Source organism: Hylobates moloch, unplaced genomic scaffold (assembly GCF_009828535.3).
Source record: "Hylobates moloch isolate HMO894 unplaced genomic scaffold, HMol_V3 SCAFFOLD_8, whole genome shotgun sequence".
In the NCBI taxonomy this organism is placed as follows: domain Eukaryota; kingdom Metazoa; phylum Chordata; class Mammalia; order Primates; family Hylobatidae; genus Hylobates; species Hylobates moloch.
In genome coordinates this window covers 112,145,244-112,166,923 of record NW_026652283.1, presented here as the reverse complement: position 1 = coordinate 112,166,923, position 21,680 = coordinate 112,145,244, and the positions used below count along the sequence as shown (strand labels likewise).

The 21,680-nt window shown below is 38.7% G+C and overlaps 1 protein-coding gene across 2 annotated transcripts in view; it reads right to left on the bottom strand.

Moving 5' to 3' along the window:
* Positions 1–21,436, bottom strand: part of MTMR7 (myotubularin related protein 7) — a 112,340-nt gene extending 90,904 nt beyond the window's left edge. For both annotated transcript variants that reach the window (XM_032162399.2, XM_032162400.2), the window contains exon 1: positions 21,330–21,436. In XM_032162399.2, coding sequence (XP_032018290.1) covers positions 21,330–21,353 — 24 coding nt within the window. In that variant the 5' untranslated portion in view covers positions 21,354–21,436. The remainder of the gene's footprint in view (positions 1–21,329) is intronic.
* Between the last annotated feature and the right edge of the window lie 244 nt (positions 21,437–21,680).

Sequence of the window (21,680 nt, the reverse complement as noted above, 5' to 3'; positions counted from 1 at the left end):
GGTGAACAGTTCACCACAACTTGCACAGTTCAACTGTACCTTGTTCTAAATAATGTGTGCTTTGCTACATGCCCTAAGGAATAAAATTTACTTTTACAGCTTGGCAATAAATTTATTTCTCCGGGAATCTATGATAAGCAGTGTTTTAATAAATGAAAAAGAGGAGAAAAGTAAACATACAATTTTTATAAAGTTGTCATAGCCTGCCACAAAACATTAAGTGGGGGTTATTTTTAAACCATTTTAAACGGTTGTGGGAGGAAGGGTTGGGTTTATGTCCTGGGAAGTACTTTTACTCCCAGAGGCTTCAACTAGCTGTCCACCAGGGGAAAGGGCACTAGGAAAAATAGTTTAGACTTTTCCTGGCCTAAGAAATATGGTACGAAATGAGCTTCTTGGACTCCCTCTGAGTGCAGTTTGAGAATATAAAACTGAACCATTACATGGACAAAGTCACGGAATCTTGGGTGTCTGGTCAAGAGGTTTAGTTTCAAGCATACTTCACAGCTTGTCCTGTTCAGAATGGAAAAAAAAGCAATAAAAATAAGCTTTAAATAAGAATGAGAAAATATATGTACATCTGTGAAAATAAGCATTCCAAATGCTGTTTTGCCTCCAGATGTAAGACAGAAGTGATAACCAAACCTAATCAGTTAATAATATGAGTTCAATAGGGAAATGTCAAAATTTACTAATAAATAAATAATGGCTCAAGTAGACTTACATAGGAGGTTACAGTTTCATGTCTTTATCATTCCTTACAAGCATATAAATGTTTCTAGGTGTACAGTGCCTTAAAATTGCATCCCTTTTTAAAGCTTTCATGGCAGCACCAATGTTACCCTCTTACTTTCCTCCACTAAAAAGCCAAAGTGTGTTTCCCACTTTCTTCTCCATGCTTCCATTCCAAAAAGACTCTCCTTCAGGAATCTAGGGCGATGTCACTGAGGCTTTGCCTCATAGGCCACTGCAAAGGCTTCCTGAGCGAAACTTGACACCTTTCCTAAAATCCATGTGTTTGACGAGATCAATGTTTTTATTAAAGAACAATAAGCTGCAAAGTCTGGGTGTGAACTAGAGTTGGGTTACAGGGAGGCATTCTTTGCAGAGTTCCTCCAGAGGAAAAAATATTGAAACTCATTGTGCAGTGGGGAGGTGAGTAGGTCAAATGAAATGTTGGGATTTAGAAAATTCTTTTTATTCTCAAGTTTCACGGAAGTTCTTTCAGCATACAAACTTGTGGCCACATCCTTTTGCAATGATGATGATTACAAAAATAACCTGAAAACAGCTAAAAATGTACTATGTGCCATATTATTTAGTGCTTTAAATGTATTCTGTTTACTCTCTAACAAGCTATATGTGAGAAAACCAAAGCTTTCAAGAAAATATACCTAGCTATAATAATCAAGACTGTGTGGTATTGGCTAAGGACAGACAAAGATATTAAAGCAATAGAACTGAGAGTCCAGAAATAAATACACGCATCTATAAAGAATCAATTTTCAACAAGGGCATGAAGACAATTAAATGGAGTAGGAAAATTATTTTCAATAAATGCTGCTGTGACAACTGGAATTCCACATGCAAAATAATGCATTTGGACCTCTATCTCCCACCATATACAAAAATTAACTCAACATAGATCAAAGACCTAAAATCTTTGTGGCCTTGGATTAGGTAATTTCTTAGATATGGCACCTAAAGTATGAGCAACCAAAGAAAAATAGATAAATTGTACTTCATTAGTACTAAAAACCTGTATTTCAAAGATAACAATGAGAAAGACACCCTACAGAATGAAAGAAAATATTTGCAAGTCAAATATCTCATTACTTAGTACCCAAAATCCATAAAGAACATTTACAGCTCAACATTAAAAAGATAGATAACCCAATTTAAAAAACAAACAGGAGCTAGAAGCTGTCATCCTCAGCATACAAATGAAGGAACAGAAAACCAAACATTCCATGTTCTCACTTATAAGTGGAAGCTGAACGATGAGAACACATGGATCACTGGGGCCTGTCAGGGGGGTTGCAAGGGGAGGGAGAACATCAGGAATAAAAGCTAATGGATGCTGGATTTCACACCTAGATGATGAGATGATCTGTACAACAAACCACTCTGACACGTGTTTATTAATGTAACAAACCTGCATATTTTGCACATGTAACCTGGGACTTAACACAAAAGTTGAAGAAAATAAAATAAAAAATGAACAAAGAATCTTAATAGATATTTCTCCAAAGAAGACATATGAATAGCTAATAAGCACATAAAAAGATGCTCAACATAATTAGCCACCAGGTACATACAACTCAAACTACCACGAGATACCGCTTCACACCCATTAGGATAGCTATAATCAAAAGAGATAATAACAAGGGAGGATATGGAGATACTGGAACCCTCATACATCACTGTTGCGAATATAAAATGGTGCAGCCTCTTTGGAAAACTGTTAGCCTCTCAACAGGTTAAGTATGCATTAATATATGATGCAACAATTTCACTCCTGAGTATATACCCAAGAGAACTGAAAACACATTTTCACACACAAAAAAATTTATACATAAATGTTCATAGCAGCACTATTCCCAATAAAAAGTAGAAACAACTGAAATATCCATCAACTGATGAATGCATAAACAAATGTGGGGTATATTCATGCAACGGCATATTATTCAGCAATAAAAAGTAATGAAGTACTGATATATGCTACAACATGCATGAACCTTGAAAATCTTAAGTTATGCTTAACTGAAAGAAGCCAGTCACAACAGACCATAAATTGTACGATTCCATTTATATAAAATGTCCTGGATAGGCAAATCTCTAGAGATCGTCCAGGGTGTAGTGAGAGAGAAAGGGGGGGTGACAGCTAGTAAATACCAGGTTTCTTTCTGGTGTGGTGAAAATGTTCAGAAATTACATAGATAGTAGTGATGGTTACATAATGTTGCGAATATATCAAAAACTACTTAACTGTATACTTTTAAATGATGAATTTTATAATATGTAAATATGTTAGTTTTTTTAATTATGCCAAAATCAAAAATATATATATGTGGCAGAGTAAGAATTTTAACTGAGTATCTGACTTCAGACCCACAATGCCACCCACTATCACGCTAATAGTTGATATACATTTGCCAAATTAAGTATTAGTTCATTGGACAAATTCATTCAGTCAGTAAGTATTTACTGAGCAGTGGTTACGTGCCAGGAAATGTATTTTTTTAAATGTCACAAAATACACATAAAAGATCTCCTTTAGACCATTTTAAGGGTATAATTCAGGGGCATTAAGTACATTCACTGTCGTGTAACCATCACCATCAATTTCCAAGACTTTCTCAACTCCTCAAACAAAAACTCTCTATTAAGCAAAAACCCTTATTTTCCCCTACCCTCAGTTCCTCATAACTTTTACTTTTCATTTCTAAGAATTCTATATACCTCATGTAAGTGGAATCATACATTATCTGTCCTTTTTTTGTCTGTCTTATTTCACTTAGCATAATGTCTTCAAGGTTCACCCATATTGTAGCATGTATCAGATCTTCATTCCTTTTCATGGCTGAATAATATTCCATTGAATGTACATATCACATTCTGTTTATACATTCATTTGTTGATGGACTCTTGGATTGTTTCCGCCATTTGGCTATTGTGAATAATGCAGCTATGAACATGGGCATACCAGTATCTGTTTGGGTCCCTGTTTTTAATTATTTGGGGTATATACCCAGGAGTGGAAAAGCTGAGTCATATGGTAATTCTACATTTAACTTTTTGAGAAACTACCAAAGGGTTTTCCACAGCACCGGTACCATTTTACATTACCACCAGCAATGCACAAGGGTTCCAATTTCTCCACAACCTTTGCCAACACTTGCTGTTTTCTTTCTTTCTTTTTAAGTAATAGTCATCCTAATGGGTATAAAGTGGTATCTTATTGTGGTTCTGACCTGTATTTCCCTAACGGCTAGGGATGTTGGCTATCCTTTGATGTACTTATTGGCCATTTGTATATCTTCTTTGGAGAAATGTCTATTCAAGTCCTTTGCCCACCGTTTAAACTGGGTTGGTTGTAGTGTTGCACATAAGTATACAAATATATATTTGTTTGTTTTTTTAAACAGATGTAAACACCTCAACTTAGAAACCAGAAAAAGCAAAGCAGAATCTTTCACATTACAAAGGAGCCACCCAGTATACTTTTAAATACAACATTCTTCTCATGCTGGGAAATGTATTTAGAGTCTATGACTTCAATCTTAATAGATGATAGGGGAAGGTGACAAAGAACAAGGATTAAACTACTGGAAATAAGTATATTTATGTACATGATATAGAATAAAATATTCAATGTTAAATAATATAATAATATCCATCAGGAGATATGGCTGATCATACCAACATATGGTTTATAAAAAAAAAAAATTCCAGAGAAACTATGGGGATGGAAGGAGAGATGGCCAAACAGAAGCCTCCACAGATCATCCTGCCTGCAAGAACACCAAGTTTTAACAACTACACACAAAAATGCACCACCGTCTTAAGAACCAAAAATCAGGTGAGCTATTAAAGTACCTGGTTTTAACTCTGTATTGCTGAAAGAGGCACTGACAAGGGTAACAAAGACAGTCTTGAACTGCCTAGGCAACCTGCCCCCATACCCTGGCAGTGACAAAGTCCACAGATTCTTTCTCCTACATGCAAAAAGAATCTGTGCACTTGCGGGAAGGAGAGCAGAGCTACTTGAGGACTCGGCATTCAACTCAGTGCTGCCCTATCATAGCAGAGCAAAGATGTGTTGGGCTCAGGGAGTATGTGGACCAGTCTTAGCTAGAGGGAAATTGCCTATCCTGGTGGTCAGAACTTGAATTCTGGCAAGCCTCACTACTGCAGGCTAAAGTGCTACCAGGTCCTCGGTAAATCTGAAAGGCAATCCTGGACACAGGACTGCAACTCCTAGTCAAGTCCTAGCGCTGGGCTGGTTTTACAGTCAGTGGACTGGGGTAGCGTGTGGCCTAGGGAGACACAAGCTGGGGTGGCTAAGGGAATGCTTGTGTCACCCCTCTCACAACCCCAGGCAGTGCCTCCTGGAAGTGACTCCTTCCTTCTGCTTGAGGAGAGGAGAGCAAAGAGTGAAAAGGACTGTCTTGCATCTTGGATAACAACTCAGCTACAAAAGGATCAGACACCAGGCAAAGTTAGTTGTGAGGCCCCCATTCCAGGCCTTAGCTCCCAGATTACATTTCTAGACATACCTTGGGACACAAGGAAACTTGCTGAATGGAAGAGAAGAACCCAGTCCCAGCAGGATTCATCATCTGCTGACAAAAGAGCTCTTGGGCCCTGAAAAATGAGCAGTGATACCCAGGTAGTACACAGTGGGCCTCCAGTAAGACTGAGGCATGCTAGCTTCAGGGAAGCCCAGCACATCTGCAGCTGTGGGGGCTATGGTGAGAGACTCCTTGTGCTTGAAAAAAAAAAAAAAGAGGGAAAAGCAAAGGGGACTTTGTCTTGCACCTTAGGTACTAGCTCAGCCATAGCGGGATAGAGTACCAGGTGGTCCCTTGGGGTCCCTGATTCCAGGCCAAGGCTCTTGACATCATTTCTGGACCTGCCCTAGGCTGGAGGAGAGCCCACTGCCCTGAAGGGTGGGCTCCAAGCCTGGCAGCATTCACTACAAGCTGACTGAACAGCCCTTGGGCTTTAAGCAAACGTCGGTGGTGGCTTGCAGAAACCCCATGGACCAGTGGTAGTGGTGGCTACTGGAAGAGGCTCCTCTGCCTGCAGAAAGGAGAGGGAAGAGCAGGAAAGACTTTGTCTTGTATTTTGAGGGCCAGTTTTCCTGCAGTAGAATATAACATGAGGTAGGTTTTTAAGGTTATGGACTCCAATCCTTGGCTCCCAGACAACATCTCTGGACCTGCCCAGGGCCTGGGGGAAATCGCCACCCTGAAGGGAAGGACACATGCCTAACTGGCTTCTCCACCTGCTAATGGTAGAGCCCTAGGGCCTTAAGTGAACTTTGGAAGTAGCCAGGTAGTGGTTACAGTGGATCCTGGGCAAGACCCAGTGCTGTGCTGGCTTCAAGTCTGACCCAGTGTAGTCCCAGTGGTGGTGGCCACAGGGGTACTTGTGTCACCCCACTCCTATCTCCAGATAGTTCAGCGCACAAAGAATCCATTTGTCTGAGAGAAAATAAAGGAAGAGAAAAAGACTCTCTCTGATAATCCAGATAATTCTTCAGGATCTTATATAAAACCATCAAGGCAGTACCTCCATGAGTCTGCAAAAACCACAGCATTATTGGGCTTTGGTACCAAGTCCCTTTGAATACCTGGAAGGTTCCAATAAATATGACAACAAGACCTGACTGCAAAGACTACAATAAATACCTAACTCTTCAATGCCCAGATACCAACAAACATCCAGAAGCATCAAGACCATCCAGGAAAACATGACCTCACCAAATGAACTATGGCACCAGGAAACAATCCTGGAGAAACAGAGGTATGCGACCTTTCAGACAGAGATTTCAAAATTGCAGTGTTGAGGAAACTCAAAGAAATTCAAGTTAACACAGGGAAGGAATTCAAAATTCTACCAGATGAATTTAACAACTAGATTGAAATAATTAAAAAGCATCAAGCAGAAATTCTGGAGTTGAAAAATGCAATTGCTATATTGAAGAATGCATGAGAATCTCTTAATAACAGAACTGATCAAGTAGAAGAAAAAAAAATAGTGAGCTTGAAGACAAGCTATTTGAAAATACACAGTCAGAGGGGACAAAAGAAAAAAGAGTAAAAAAAAAAAATGAGGCATGCCTACAAGATCTAGAAAGCCTCAGAAGGGCAAATCTAAGAGTCATTGGCCTTGAATAGCAGGTAGAGAAAGAAATGGGAATATAAAGTGTATTCAAAGGGATAACAACAAAGAACGTCACAACCTAAAGAACTATGGTGTGTGAACTACTCAAGTAGAAAGATTAAATGATGAAGCAATAAAAAATGGTAACTACAACTTTTCAAGACATAGTACAATAAGACATCAAGAGATGCAACAAAAGGTTAAAAAGAAGGGGGTATGAAGTGAAAGTGTAGAGTTTTTATTAGTTTTCTTTTTGCACATCTATTTGCTCAAGCAATCAGAGCTAGGGCAACATCAATTTAAAATAACGGATGACAGTATTTGCAAGCCCTATGGTAACTTCCAAGGGTTGAGGATAGAAGGAACATATCTCAACATAATAAAAGACATATACAACAGACTCACAGCTAGTATCATACTGAATGGGGAAAAACTGAAAGCCTTTTGTCTAAGATCTGCAACACGGCAAGCATGCCCATTGTCACTACTATTATTCAACATAGTACTAGAAGTCCTAGCTAGAGCAATCAGAAAAGAGAGAAAAAAAATAAAGAGCATCCAAACTGGAAAGGAAAAACTCAAATTATCCCTGTTTGCAGATGACATGACCTTATATTTGGAAAAACCTAAAGATTCCACCAAAAAACGATTGGAACTGACAAAGAATTCTGTCAAGTTGCAAGATACAAAATCAAAATACAAAAAACAGTAGCGTTCATGTATGCCAACAGTGAACAATGTGAAAAAGAAATCAAGAAAGCAATCCTATTTATAATAGCCACAAATAATATAAAATGCCTAGGAAACAATTTAACCTAAGAAGTAAAAGAACTATAAAAGGCAAACTATAAAACACTGATGAAAGAAATTAAAGAGGACCCACAAAAATGGAAAGATATTCCCTGTTCATGGATTGGAAGAATAAATATTGTTAAAATGTCCATACAACCCAAAACAATCTACAAATTCAATACAATCCCTATCAAAATGCCAACGCCACTCTTGACAGAAATAGAAAAAATCCTGAAAGTTATATAGAACAACAAAAGACCTAGAATAGCCAAATGTATTCTGTGCAAAAAGAACAAAACTGGAAGAATCACATTACCTGAAAGGAAATCAGTATGTCCAAGAGATATCTGCCCTCCCATGCTTATGGCAGCATTATTCACAGTAGTCACGATTTGGAAGCAAACTAAGTGGCCATCAACAGACGAATGTGTAAAGAAAACATAGTACATATATACAATGGAGCAAGACTCCATCTCAAAAAAAAAAAACCAAAAAACTGACAAACGTCAATGTATTTAAATTGTTGTGTAAATCTCTATCACCTCAGATTAAATTTCCGGCCATTCTGTTTCTTTCTATATATTTTTAAAGATTTTGATATGTTTCTATTTCCTAGGTGGTCTCTCTGTTGAAATATTATAGATGAAGTATGGTTTCTCATCAATTTATGTTTGTTTACTGTTGAGATTGAATTTATTTTTTGCAATTATTTATAACAAGAGCAATACAACAATAGTGCTGATAGTACTGATAAAGGAAAATCCTGAAATAACAGTATAGCTATTGTGATAGGCACCATTCTATAGATTTACATTTATTAAGACGCTTAGACCTCACAATCACCCTAAGAGGTGAGTACTGTTGTTATCCCCATTTCACAGATGAGGAAACTAAAGTTAAATAAGTTAGTGAGCTGTAAGAGGCAGAGTGAGGATTCAAAACCAGGCAATGTGGCCCCAGAGTGTGTGTTCTTAACAACTCTACCATTTTGCGTTTTGATGTTGAGAACAGGAAAGAAAATGCAGTTTAGGTTCCCATCGGCCTTACAATGCTATTTCCAGGCCCTCTGGAGTCCTGTTTGCTTCCTTGCCTCTAGAGTAATGGGCTGCCTCTATATTATCAAGCATTACCCTTGGTTTTTCTTGTCGATGCAATTTGATTTTATCAAAAGAACAAACCTCAGTACTGTTTTGATTTAGACCTGTTTAAAGATGGATTCTTATCTAATTGTCAGGCTTTTATTGCACAATATTTAACAGCTGTTGAGGAGTTAGTCACTGTAATCAAATAGGCTCTTACTCCAAAGACAAGGCTGATAAGTTTGTTGGAATGAAGCAATCCACTTAAAAGTGTAGCTGTGGCAGGATTTTTTTTTTAAGTTTTCCAAGTAAGAATAGATTGTCTATGCCAAGTAATCACAGAAGTTGTGATTAAACATTCCTCAAAAATCGCCCACATTTCATGAAATCCTCACTTTTAACAGGTCTAGCAAAAGTTGAAGTCTGGTTGCCTTGCATGGAGGCTTGGGTGTACAGAACACACGGTCTGTTATAGAACTTAATCCACATTCATTCATTCAGTGTTGTATATAAACGCAGCTAGCTGCCAGGTACCTTTCCAATTCAGGGGATATGGACTGTATGCATGTGTGTGGTATGTGTATGTGTGTAGGTGTGTATATATGTTACAGAGAAAATGCTATGGAGAAAAATATAAAGAGGTAAAGTATGTTGGTTGGGGTGAGTTAGGATTGTTATTTTATATGTGATGATAAATTGGCTTTCTTGATAAAATAACATTTGAGCAAAGATCTAAAAAAGTATGGAAGCAAATCATCTGCATATCTAAGGAAAGCAAGTTCCAGGCACAGGAAACATCTCGTGCAAAGGTGTTGAAAAAGGAGTGTGCCTGGGTATCCAGGGAGTAGTGGTCACGCAGTGAGGTCCAAGAGCAGGGAGTAGGGTAGTTGTGGGAAATGAGATTTGAGAGGGAGAAGGGGCAGATAATGTACAGAATTTCCCTCTGGGTGTGAGGAGACCCACGAAAGAAGTCCAAGCTCCAAATTATATTTAACAGTATCTCTGGCAAAAAAAAAAAAAAACTGGTGGGGGAACGGCAAAAATGAAAAGGGGACCAGGCAAGATTTGATAGTATTTCATAACAGGGTGGTAGGAATGGAGGTGGGATAACCTGGATATATTTTAAAACTAGAGTGCTGAGGATTTACTATTGGAATAGATATGGAGGAGAGAAAAAGAGGAGGGAACGATAACTCCAAAATTATTGGCTCCAGAACTGGAAGGGTGAATTGCCGAGATCAGAAAGAGTACAAGAGGAGAAAATTGGGTGTGAGGCAAGAGGGAATCAGCTCAGTTTGGGAGCTGATTTTCTATTTCAGTGAAACTGAGGTACCTATTAGATATACAAATTATTTTCTTAATAAGATCCAGGTACTATGAATCTTATGGATATTATGGATCTTATGGATAAGTTCCTTATCTTAAGGAACTATGGAATCACAATACAAAACATATTTTACAGGGTTATTTTTTAAATCATGTATACTTTACAAACGTCTCAAATTATTTTGAAAGTAGTCTGATATAAATAAGTCATAATAAATTCAGTCAATCAATAAAATTCTGGAAAATTATTTAAAATTTTTTTTTAACTTTTGTGAGCACACAGTAGGTCTATATATTTACAGAGTACATGAGATACTTTGATACAGGCATGCATTGTGTAATAATCACATCATGGTAAATAAGGTATCTAGCTCCTCAAACATTTATCCTTTGTGTTACAAACAATCCAGTTATACCCTTTTAGTTACTTTAAAATGCTAAATTATTATTATTTATTAAATTATTAGTCACCCTGTTGTGCTATCAAATACTAGGTCTTACTCATTTTTTCTAACTACTTTCTGTACCCGTTAACAATTGCCACTATCCGCCCTCACCTGTCCCAGACCCCACTACCTTCCCCAGCCTCTGGTAACCATCCTTCTACCCTGTCTCCATGAGTTCAATTATTTTAACTTTTAGCTCCCACAAATAAGCGAGAATATGTGAAGTTTGTCTTTCTGTAGCTGGCTTATCTCACTTAGCACAACGACCTTCAGTCCCATCCATGTTGCTGCACATGACAGGATCTCCTCCTTTTTTATGGCTGAATAGTACTCCATTGTATATATGTACTACGTTTTCTTTATACATTCGTCTGTTGATGGCCACTTAGTCTGCTTCCAAATCTTGACTACTGTGAATAATGCTGCGATAAGCATGGGAGGGCAGATATCTCTTGGACATACCCATATATAACCAGTAGTGAGCTTGCTGGATTGTATCCTAGCTCTGTTTTTAGTTTTTCGAGGAACATCCAAACAGTTCTCCATAGTGACTGTACTAATTTACATTCCCACCAACAGTGCATGAGAGTTCCCTTGTCTTCTTACCCTTGCCAGCATTTGTTATTGCTTATCTTCTGGATAAAAGCCATTTTAACTGGTGTAATATAGTATCTCACTGTAGCTTTGATTTTCACTTCTCTGATGATTCCTGATGTTCAGCACCTTTTCATATTCCTGCTTTCCATTTGTATGTCTTCCTTTGAGAAATGTCTATTCAGAAATTTTGTCTATTTTTAAATCAGATTATTAGATTTTTTCCTATAGAGTTGTTTGAGCTCCTTATATATTCTGGTTATTACTCCCTTGTCAGATGGATAGTTTACAAATATTTTCTCCCATTCTGTGGGTTGTCTCTTTGCTTTGTTGGTTGTTTCCTTTGCTGTGAGGAAGCTTTTTAACTTGGTAGGGCAAGAGATATGGGTCTAGTTTCATTGATCTGGATATGGATATCCAGTTTTCTAAGCACCATTTATTGAAGAGACTGTCTTTTTCCCAATATATGTCGTTGGCACTATTTTCAAAAACAAGTCCACTGTAGGTGTGTGGATTTGTTTCTGGGTTTCTTATTCGGTTCCAGTGGTCTATGTCTCTGTTTTTTTTTTTTTTGAGACGGAGTCTCGCTCTGTCACCCAGGCTGGAGTGCAGTGGCGCAATCTCGGCTCACTGCAAGCTCCGCCTCCCGGGTTCACGCCATTCTCCTGCCTCAGCCTCTCCAAGTAGCTGGGACTACAGGCGCCCGCCACCACGCCCGGCTAATTTTTTGTATTTTTAGTAGAGACGGGGTTTCACTATGTCTCTGTTTTTATGCCAATACCATACTGTTTTGGTTATGGTAGCTCTGTAGTATAATTTGAAGTCAGGTAATGTGATTCCTCAAGTTTTGTTCTTTTTGCACAGAATACATTTGGCTATTCTGGGTCTTTTGTTATTCTATATAACTTTTACCATTTTTTCTATTTCTGTCAAGAATGGCATTGGCATTTTGATAGGGATTGTATTGAATTTGTAGATTGCTTTGGGTTGTATGGACATTTTAACAATATTTATTCTTCCAATCCATGAACATGGAATATCTTTTCAGTTTTTGTGTGTCCTCTTCAATTTCTTTCACCAGTGTTTTATAGTTTGCCTTTTATAGATCTTTTACTTCTTAGGTTAAATTGTTTCCTAGGTATTTTATATTATTTGTAGCTATTATAAATAGGATTGGTCTCTTGATTTCTTTTTCACATTGTTCACCGTTGGCATACATGAATGCTACTGTTTTTTGTATTTTGATTTCATATCTTGCAACTTGACAGAATTCTTTGTCAGTTCCAATCGTTTTTTGGTGGAGTCTTTAGGTTTCTCCAAATATAAGATCATCTCATCTGCAAACAAGGATAATTTGACTGTTTCCTTTCCAGTTAAGATGCTTTCAGTGTGAGGAGACCCATGAAAAAAGTCCAAGCTCCAAATTATATTTAACAGTATCTCTGGCAAAAATAAACTGGTAGGGGAGCAGCAAAAATGGAAAGGCGACCAGGCAAGAGTTGATAGTATTTCAGAATAGGGTGGTAGGAATGGAGGTGGGATAACCTGGATAAGCTGATGATTTACGATTGGAATAGATATGGGAGGAGAGAAAAAGAGGAGGGAAGAATAACTCCAAAGTTATTGGCTCCAGCACTGGAACGGTGGATCGCCGAGATTGGAAAGAGTACAAGAGGAGAAAATTGGTGTGAAGCAAGAGGGAATTAGCTCAATTTGGGACATAGTGAAACTGAGGTACCTATTAGATACACAAATTATTTTCTTAATAAGATCCAGGTACTATGAATCTTATGGATATTATAGATCTTATCAGTACTATCAGTACTATTATTGTATTGCTCTTGTTATAAACAATTGCAAAAAATAAATTCAATCTCAACAGTAAACAAATAAACATAAATTGATGAGAAACCATACTTCATCTATAATTCTCAAGAATTTTTTAAAGATTATTCCTCTGCCATACTAGCAGACACAATCCTAGAGAAAAACATACAAACAGCATCAAAAATCTTTAAAATATATACAGAAATGGAACCAGAAAAGATACCTGAGAAACTTAATCTGAGGTAACAGAGACTTACACAACAATTTAAATACACTGATGTTTATCAGGTTTTTTTGTTGGTGGTGGTTTTGTTTTGTTTTTGTTTTCTTTTGTTTTTTGAGACTGAGTCTTGCTCTGTGGTCCAGGCTGGAGTGTAGTGGTGTGATCCCAGCTCACTGCAACCTCTGCCTCCTAGGTTCAAGTGATTCTCCTGCCTCAGCCTCCAGAGTAGCTAGGATTACAGGCACTGGCCACTATGACTGGCTAATTTTTGTATTTTATATTAGTAGAGACAGGTTGGTAAATTAGTAGACACAGGGTTTCACCATGTTGGCCAGGCGGGCCTTGAACTTCTGATCTCAAACCATCCATCCGCCTTGGCCTCCCAAAGTTTTGGGATTACAGGTGTGAGCCACTGCGCCCAGCCTATCAGTTATTTATTATAGTGACAATATAGAGATAAATTAAATGTCAAATACTAGGGGGTTAACTGTCAAGAACTAGGAAGTGTTTGAAATTTGAACCTGCTTACAGCCTAACAAGTAGCCTCCCAGTGTTTCATATGCTGGCAGAAGACACAAGACTTCTGGGTCAGAGACAAAGGATATTCGTATTCTCTGTACACCAGGAGGGAGAAGCTTTATCTTCATACTGACTCTCCACGCTACCCCTCCCAAGTCTAAGGGGCAATACGGAGCAGTCCACATGGATGCTGCACACAGCAGGGCTCTGAGTCCTAGATGAGGAACCTTAGAGACACAGAGTTTAAGAAATGCCCATCACATAAACAGGATGCAAGTAATCCTTTGTGACGATAACATTATCTTTATTACCCTGGATAGCAAATAAATCTGCCCTCTGCTACTAAGGAAGAAGCTATTCCTCTCTTTCAAGGCTGTTCACTGTAAAATCATCCTTGAAAAGATAGTTTAAAACAAAAGTGCAAAACTGCAAAAGGCCATGGAGAATTGCCTCCAGACACTAAATAACATATAGTCATCATTATAATGTGGACTATGTGGTTATAAAAAAAATCACTTTTCAGAAGGTTTGATAAAATGAGAAAAATATTTTGACATATTAAAAAACACGTTCTCATTCCCCAAAACTACACACACACACACACACAAACACACAGAGAAAACGGACATGATTTTCTTTTAAATTGCACTGTTTTATATATGTAAAGAAAAACACTAATATATACACAGCATTTTTTTCTGGATTTTGAAATTATGCAGAATTACTATTTTCTTTCTGCTCCTTTGAGCTAAATTTTCTCCTAATGTATGACTTTTATAACCAGAAAAAGGCTTTCTAGAAAATATACGTAGATACGACACAAAAAGCACAAGTGACAAAAGAAAAAATAAGTTGGACTTCATCAAAATTAAAAACTTTTTGTGCTTCAAGGGACATCAAAACAGGGAAAAGAAAACCTACAGAATGGGAGGAAATGTTTACAAGTCGTATAACTGACTAAGGATTTGTATCCAGATTACATAATTTTGCAACTCAATAATTTAAGAAAAATAAGAAAGAAACAAAGGAACTGAACAAGCATTTCTCCAAAAAAGACAGGAAAATGGTTGACAAGCATATGAAAACATGCTCAATGTCATTAGTCATTAGAAAAACACAAATCAAAACCAGGATGAGATACCACTTCATACCCACCTGAATGGCTAAAATAAAAAACAATGACAAGTGTCGGTGATGATATGGAAAAACTGGAACCCTTACACATTATTGTGGAGGTTCTGAAATAGAGCAGCCACTTCGGAAAATAATTTGGCAGTGCCTTAAAATGATAACACAAAGTTGCTATACGATTCAGCAACTCTGTTCTCAGAGAAATGAAATTCTATCCAAGAGAAATACAAACATATGTCCACACAAAAACTTATCACTGAAGTTCATAGCAGAATTATTCATAATTGCCAAAACATGGTTACACAAATCTCCCTCAACTGATAAATGTATAAACAAAATGCAGGATTAGCCACAGAACAGATAAAACGAAATGAAGTACTGATACATGCTACAACTTAGACAAACCTTAAAAACATTAAGTGAAAAGAAGAGGTCACAAAGTCCACATATTGTATGATTAAACTTAAAATGTCCAGAAAAACAAACATATATGGAGACAGAATGTATATTTAGTGTTTACCCTGGGCGGGGTGAGGGAGAAATGGAGACTGATTGCTAATGGGTATAATGTTCCTTTTTGGGGTAATGAAAATGTTCGAAAATTAGATAATGATGATGGTGGTACAACTCTGTGAATATACAAAAAAATCACAGAATTGCATACTTTAGAAAGGTAAATTTTATGCTACATAAATTATACTTCAATAAAGCTATTGAAATACACACACTATACACACACACTAAATCACCCATTATTAAAATGGGGAAAATATAAATAGATAATTCAAAAAGTAACAAAATGGTCAGTAAACATATTTCTGGAAAAGCTTCAACCTCACTAGTAAAAAGAAATACACTAAAAGAATGAAGTGCTATTCTCCCCTTTAAATTAGCAAAAAATAACCTTAAATAATAAAGCAATGGTACAGTAAGAAAGATAGTCTATATTCTATTACTGAAAGTGTTAAATGACATAACGTTTTTGGAAAGTCATTTGGTAATATATACCAACTATAAAACTACTCATCTTCTTTGACACAGTAATTCCATCTAGGGTTCTATTCTAGGGAAGAAATCACACGCAGATAATAATGAGATGTTCATCAGGACATTACTATAATAGCCCTAAAATGGGGAAGTGGTAAATATAATGAAATTTTCATAGGATTAAAAAAAAAGCCCCACATAATCTTCTAAAAGTATGTTTTGAACATTGCAATATGGTACGTTTAAAGAAGCAAACTACAAAATTGAACTGGCTGATCCTAAATTTCTAAGCAAACAATGTTTAGTATACGCAAAGAAAAAAAACACCAGAAGAAAATGTACCCAAATATTAACAGGGGCTAATTTCTACATGTAGTCCATATTACTTTTATAACAAGAAAATTATTATTTGCTAAAGGAAGATGAAAGAAGAGATAACCCTTGGAGCTGATGGTATACTGACAGAGAATGATCAAGAGAAAGCAAACCTCATGGATCTGCTGATGTCCGTCCATCACTGACAGAACTTGAAAATGAGATCACTATTTGTCCATGGTGAAAACAAAATTGTATAATTATAAGTTGGTGAGCTCAACATTAATTCTGGCAGGGTTTTAAAATGAGTTATTCAATGGACCTTTGTACTAACCTAAAAAGTGGAAAGTATCAGTCAGCAAGAACATCATAGATTCGCCGTCATCATTTCAGAAGACTTCCTTTCTTTCTTTGATGAGCTCTTTGGCGACGTGATGAAGGACAAACTTATCAACTGCTAGATGACATCAAACTGAGAGAACTACTGAATCTGCTATTAGGATCAAGATCCTGAGAGATGGGGGCAAGTGGCTTAAGAAGTCACTCCTGCTCTTGGATAAGATAATGAATGAGGTAATAGAAAGCAAGTTGATTAAATAGTGGATGGTACCAAATGGACAGGAACAGCATATGTATATCAGCATCCAAAAAAGAGTAAGAGATAAGCAAAACTCTGAATTCAACGAGATAATATTCAACATAGATAAGTATAAGATATTATCATCAAGTCTAACTACTAATGGGTAACTTGATGGGCATCATCAAGTTTAACTACTAATGGGCTAACTATTAATGGATTTATTTTGGGGGTGATGAAAGTGTTCTAGAACGAGATGGTAGTGATGGCTACACAATATGTAAATATACTAAAACCACTGAATTGTGCATTTTAATAAAAATGGTGAATTTTACATTATTTGAATTTTATCTCATTAAAATATATATAATTGCAAAATATGTTTCATATATATCTCACACATTATGTCAGATACACTGACATCCACAAATATTTCACACTAATACTATAAGATTCACAATACTGTCAAGTAGTATTGTATACAACTGTACAATGCACAAGAGGCCTGGATTAATAAAGCAAATTCTTAAAAATAAAGTAATTAGGCTGGGCACAGTGGCTCACACCTGTAATCCCAGCACTTTGAGAGGCCGAGGCAAGTGGATCACCTGAGGTCAGGAGTTCAAGACCAGTCTGGCCAACATAGTGAAACCCCTGTCTCTACTAAAAATATATAAATTACCTGGGTGTAGTGACACGTGCCTGTAGTTCCAGCTACTTGGGAGGCTGAAGTAGGAGAATCACTTGAACCCAGGAGATGGAGGTTTCAGTGAGCCAAGATCACACCACTGCACTCCAGCCTGGGCAACAGAGCAAGACTCCGTCTCAAAAACAAACAAACAAAAAGTAATGAATTAATTATGCATTATTCACTAATTCAATTGTTAATTTATTTACTGCATGCTTAGTTGGTCCCAAGCACTGTGTGTAGATACAAAGAGTGGACAAAATATAATCCCTACCATTACAGGACTTCCATCAAGCAGGGGAGCTTGACATTAAATGAACATAACTCAAATAAGTTTAACAATTGTAATGAGGAACCTAAGGTGAAAACACAAGGTGTTATGATAAAACACAACAGGCAGATCTGATTTAGATGGGGGAGTTGGACAATAGCCTAATAAATCACAATTTGAAACTAGAAAGATGAGGTATTTACCAGGTGAAGAGTGAGAACTAATGTCCCCCCAGATGGAACAGCAGTGCAAAAGTGAGGCAGAAAAGAACTGGTTCCGTTGGAGAACTCTGTGAAGACAAGTTGTGATCAGAGGGTTGTGGATAAGAAGAAGATTGTCACAAAACGAGGCTGGAGAAGTAGGAAGGGCTCAGTCTACACAGGGCCTTACGAGCCATTCTGGGGATTCTCACTTTATATCTTGGGTACAAAGGGAAGCTACCCAGGAAATTTAGCAGGGAAGTAGCATGATCAATTTGAGACATAAAAGCATCATCCAGGCCCCTCTGTGAGAAAAGGATTAGAAAAGAGCAAAAAAATAAATCAGGAGACCAGTCAGGGTCAGACTAGGGGGTAGGTGTAGAAAGGAAGAGAAGACATTTGCAAGGTCTGTTTTGGAGGTTATCACTATTTCATAACTCAAATTTACACATGTGGGAAAAAATGCCTTCCAGAAAGACCAAAGCATATAAAGTAGAGATCACTTACCAGGACCCTGGACACATTCGCCTCAATCTAGTAACAAACTAAATCCTACAAACACTTCAAGCTACTTCCAGGAGCCCTGAAGTCTTTTCATTTAATTTGAAAAGTTCAGGAGCAGCACTTGAACCCAAATTACGCCTAAGCTTCCAGCAAGTTTTCAGAGTGGTAAAGAAAGCCAGACAGTGAAGTAGAAATCTAGAAGTTCACTGGGATGAGTACAGGTAATAGTTGGTGTCCTCCCTTTAACCCAACTGCAAACCAGCTTGTCCTTGGAACTTTTTTTTCCCTCTAGAGGAACCATTCTGGAAGAGAAGCACTCTGTTTAGCATATGCTCTGTTAAAGGCTTCAGTTAAACATACATGCACCCCCAGAAAGAAATATGTGCAAAGCATTCCAGATTATGGACGTGCATCTGTCTCCTTAAACTGCACTCCAGAGACTAAAGCAGAACACAGAGGCTGTCATGGATATTACAGTCTACAGTGAGTGAATGACTTCCATTGTAACAGAAAAGCAACTGCACATTATACATGCATACACTCTTTTCCTCTTAAAACTCTACTACCCACACGGTAAATACTGCTTTAAACCCACAATGGGCCAGATAAACAAACTTTGTATATACTCCTTGCAAACGGAAGACATGAAACCATGAAATCGAAGGAAATTTACCTGCAGTTTCACCAGGTATAATGGAAGCAAATAATAAAGATGAATATGACCAGTAACAACTATATATTTAACTCCGCAAGAATCGTAAGTGATCTTGTTCTCTTTTTCATTTAGACTGTGAAAATTAATTTTGCCCTTAAAAATGTAAAACAAAACGAGGATGTTATTTAACCTCAAGGAATCATTTATCTTTGACCGCTGTTATTCTTTTCAGCTTCTTTATGGTTGTAATTGTTTATTACAATATATATTTATACAACTACATGACCACTGTTGAAAATGCTCCTAGTTCTCCTTAAGTCCTTCCATGTTAACACGGCTTTTCTAAGAAGGCTTCCCTTGACCTTGAGGGTAGAGCTGATCCTCTATTCAGTCTCCCCCTCTACCCACCGCACCTTGCACATGTCTCTATCATACACTGACATATTTACAACTGCCTCCCCTTCCAGACCGTGAGTTCCTGGATGCTGCCAGCACTTAACACAGAGCCTGGCACGTGAAAGGTTCTAAATGCTTGTGGAATAAAATTAACGAACAAATGAATCTGATCCATCCAAACTCTGTAATTTCTTATTTTTTTCACCAGCATTATCCCAAATGTTAACGACCCACCCAATTCAATAACACTTCAGACAATTTTCCATTTTCCCCCAATTTCTTTCCATTTCCAGATAAATAAGGATTTCTGACTTCAAGTACTGCACTGCTTAGAGAGTATCCATAAACACCAATTTTAAGAGTAAGTGAGAATGCTGCTTGCAACTCAGGTTTACACGTGACTTTGTACCAGGTGGCTTTGTATATACAAGAGAAAAGGCCTTGACTCCCCCAAATTCATATTCTATTACAAAGTGGCATCCACTGCCATGTCACCCTATCATTCTTGCTATTGACATCCATATCAGCTATCACTTTTACAAAGGCCCCCTTCATCATGGAAGGAGGAAGAATGCCCTTGGCAAGGGCAGAGTCCATGAGTTAAATTCATCCTTCTGGAATAAATTATTTAGTGCCACTTAAACTCTGAAAGCTTTGAACCACCTATCCTGTGGTTTATAGCATTGTCTTCTAAGTTTACAATTTCCTGATTGTGAAGCGACAATTCAATTCCCTAGTGCAAAATCAATACAATTTAAATTTACTGTCGGAACTGACATTCTCCAGCAAACTAAAAGATTTCTTCTTCCAATGACATGAGATCACTTTAATCTGCTTTTACCAAAAGGTACTCAGGAACTATTCCAAAATTTAGGAATGAATTCTTGCTGGCCATAAAGCAATTGCCCCCACCCCTCTTAAATGTGTGGGATCCCTGGAACCACCTGAGCTATGGCCACTCTGACCTAGCTTTGACCTGTCAGGGGCGTACATTTTGAATGGAAGTTCATCCTGCAAAAACGCAAGGAGCTGTGGTGGTAGTAACAACAGACAGCCAGTAGGGTTTTAAAACATATTCTTTCCGTCATTTAGGGTTTTTATCAGGCAGTAACGTCGATCATCATTTTCATTCTAAATTAGATTATCAGTACAACTGAGTAGGAAGATTTGGTACAGCGATCAACGTTTCCAATGTTAATTTACTGGAGTGATCAGGGACCATTCGCTTTTGTTGATTAGCAAAAGCTGGTGTTGTTTAAAACACAACAGTGCGTGAAGAATCCGTAAGCTGCATCCTTTTCTCTAACGAACAAAACAGACGGGAAAAGGCAAGAACACACCATCATTCAACCTACAATGAATATTGATCATCCGTTCTGTGTAAGGCCCCTTGCAGCTGCTACGCTGAGGATGAGGATGGGGACTGGGAAGGCCGAGTCGGGTGGGCCTGACACCCTAGATTTAACAAGCTTCCCAGCGCAGGAGCCCATCTGCATTCAGCTAGTTTTCCTTGCACCTGTCACCGAAGGGCTTATTTCCTTTTCAACTACTCTGAGCGGCCAACAGCTAGAAGAGAAAGCCTCGTGCCAGGAGAAAGAAGCGTTGATCAACACCCAGTTACTAGCAGACAGCTGAGGTTTCCTCCCGTCCACCCCTGTGTCCACTGTGCACCCCCAAAACCAAGAGGTCAGACCCAGCAGCAGCTAAGGCTGGGCCTGGAAGGCAGCAAGAGAACGACCGGGCTCGCAGGCACCCCGGGATGCTCAGGCACTGCCTGCTCCTCCCTCGCCCGAGGTCCAGGCTCCGCCGGCGCCCCGCAGAACAGTCGGCCTCCTGCGCGCTCAGCATCCCTCCTCCTCCTCCCCCATCTCCTCCCGTCCCTCCTCCGCCCGCGCTGGTGCCACCAACCTTGGGCGTGCGGATGTGCTCCATGGCTGGCCCACGTCTGCAGGGTCCCGGGCGGGCGCGGCCTCACGCACCTGCGCGCGTCTGCGGCGCAACGGGAGGGGTGCGGGGAGGGGGCTTCGCGCCCGGGAGTGGGCGGGACGCGGTCTTGGCTCCGCCCCTAGGTGCTTCGCGCGCGGCGTGCGGACCTGGGGCTCCCGCGCGGCCCTAGAGAGCCCACCTCCGCGCCTGCTCCTGCCTGAGCCCACCTGCGCCGCCGCCGCGACGCGCCTCTGCCTGGGGTTGCCGGGGCGAGGGCTGCTCGCTCTCTCTTAAGAGGGGCAGCCGGCAAAGCACTATGCGGCCACTGTTACC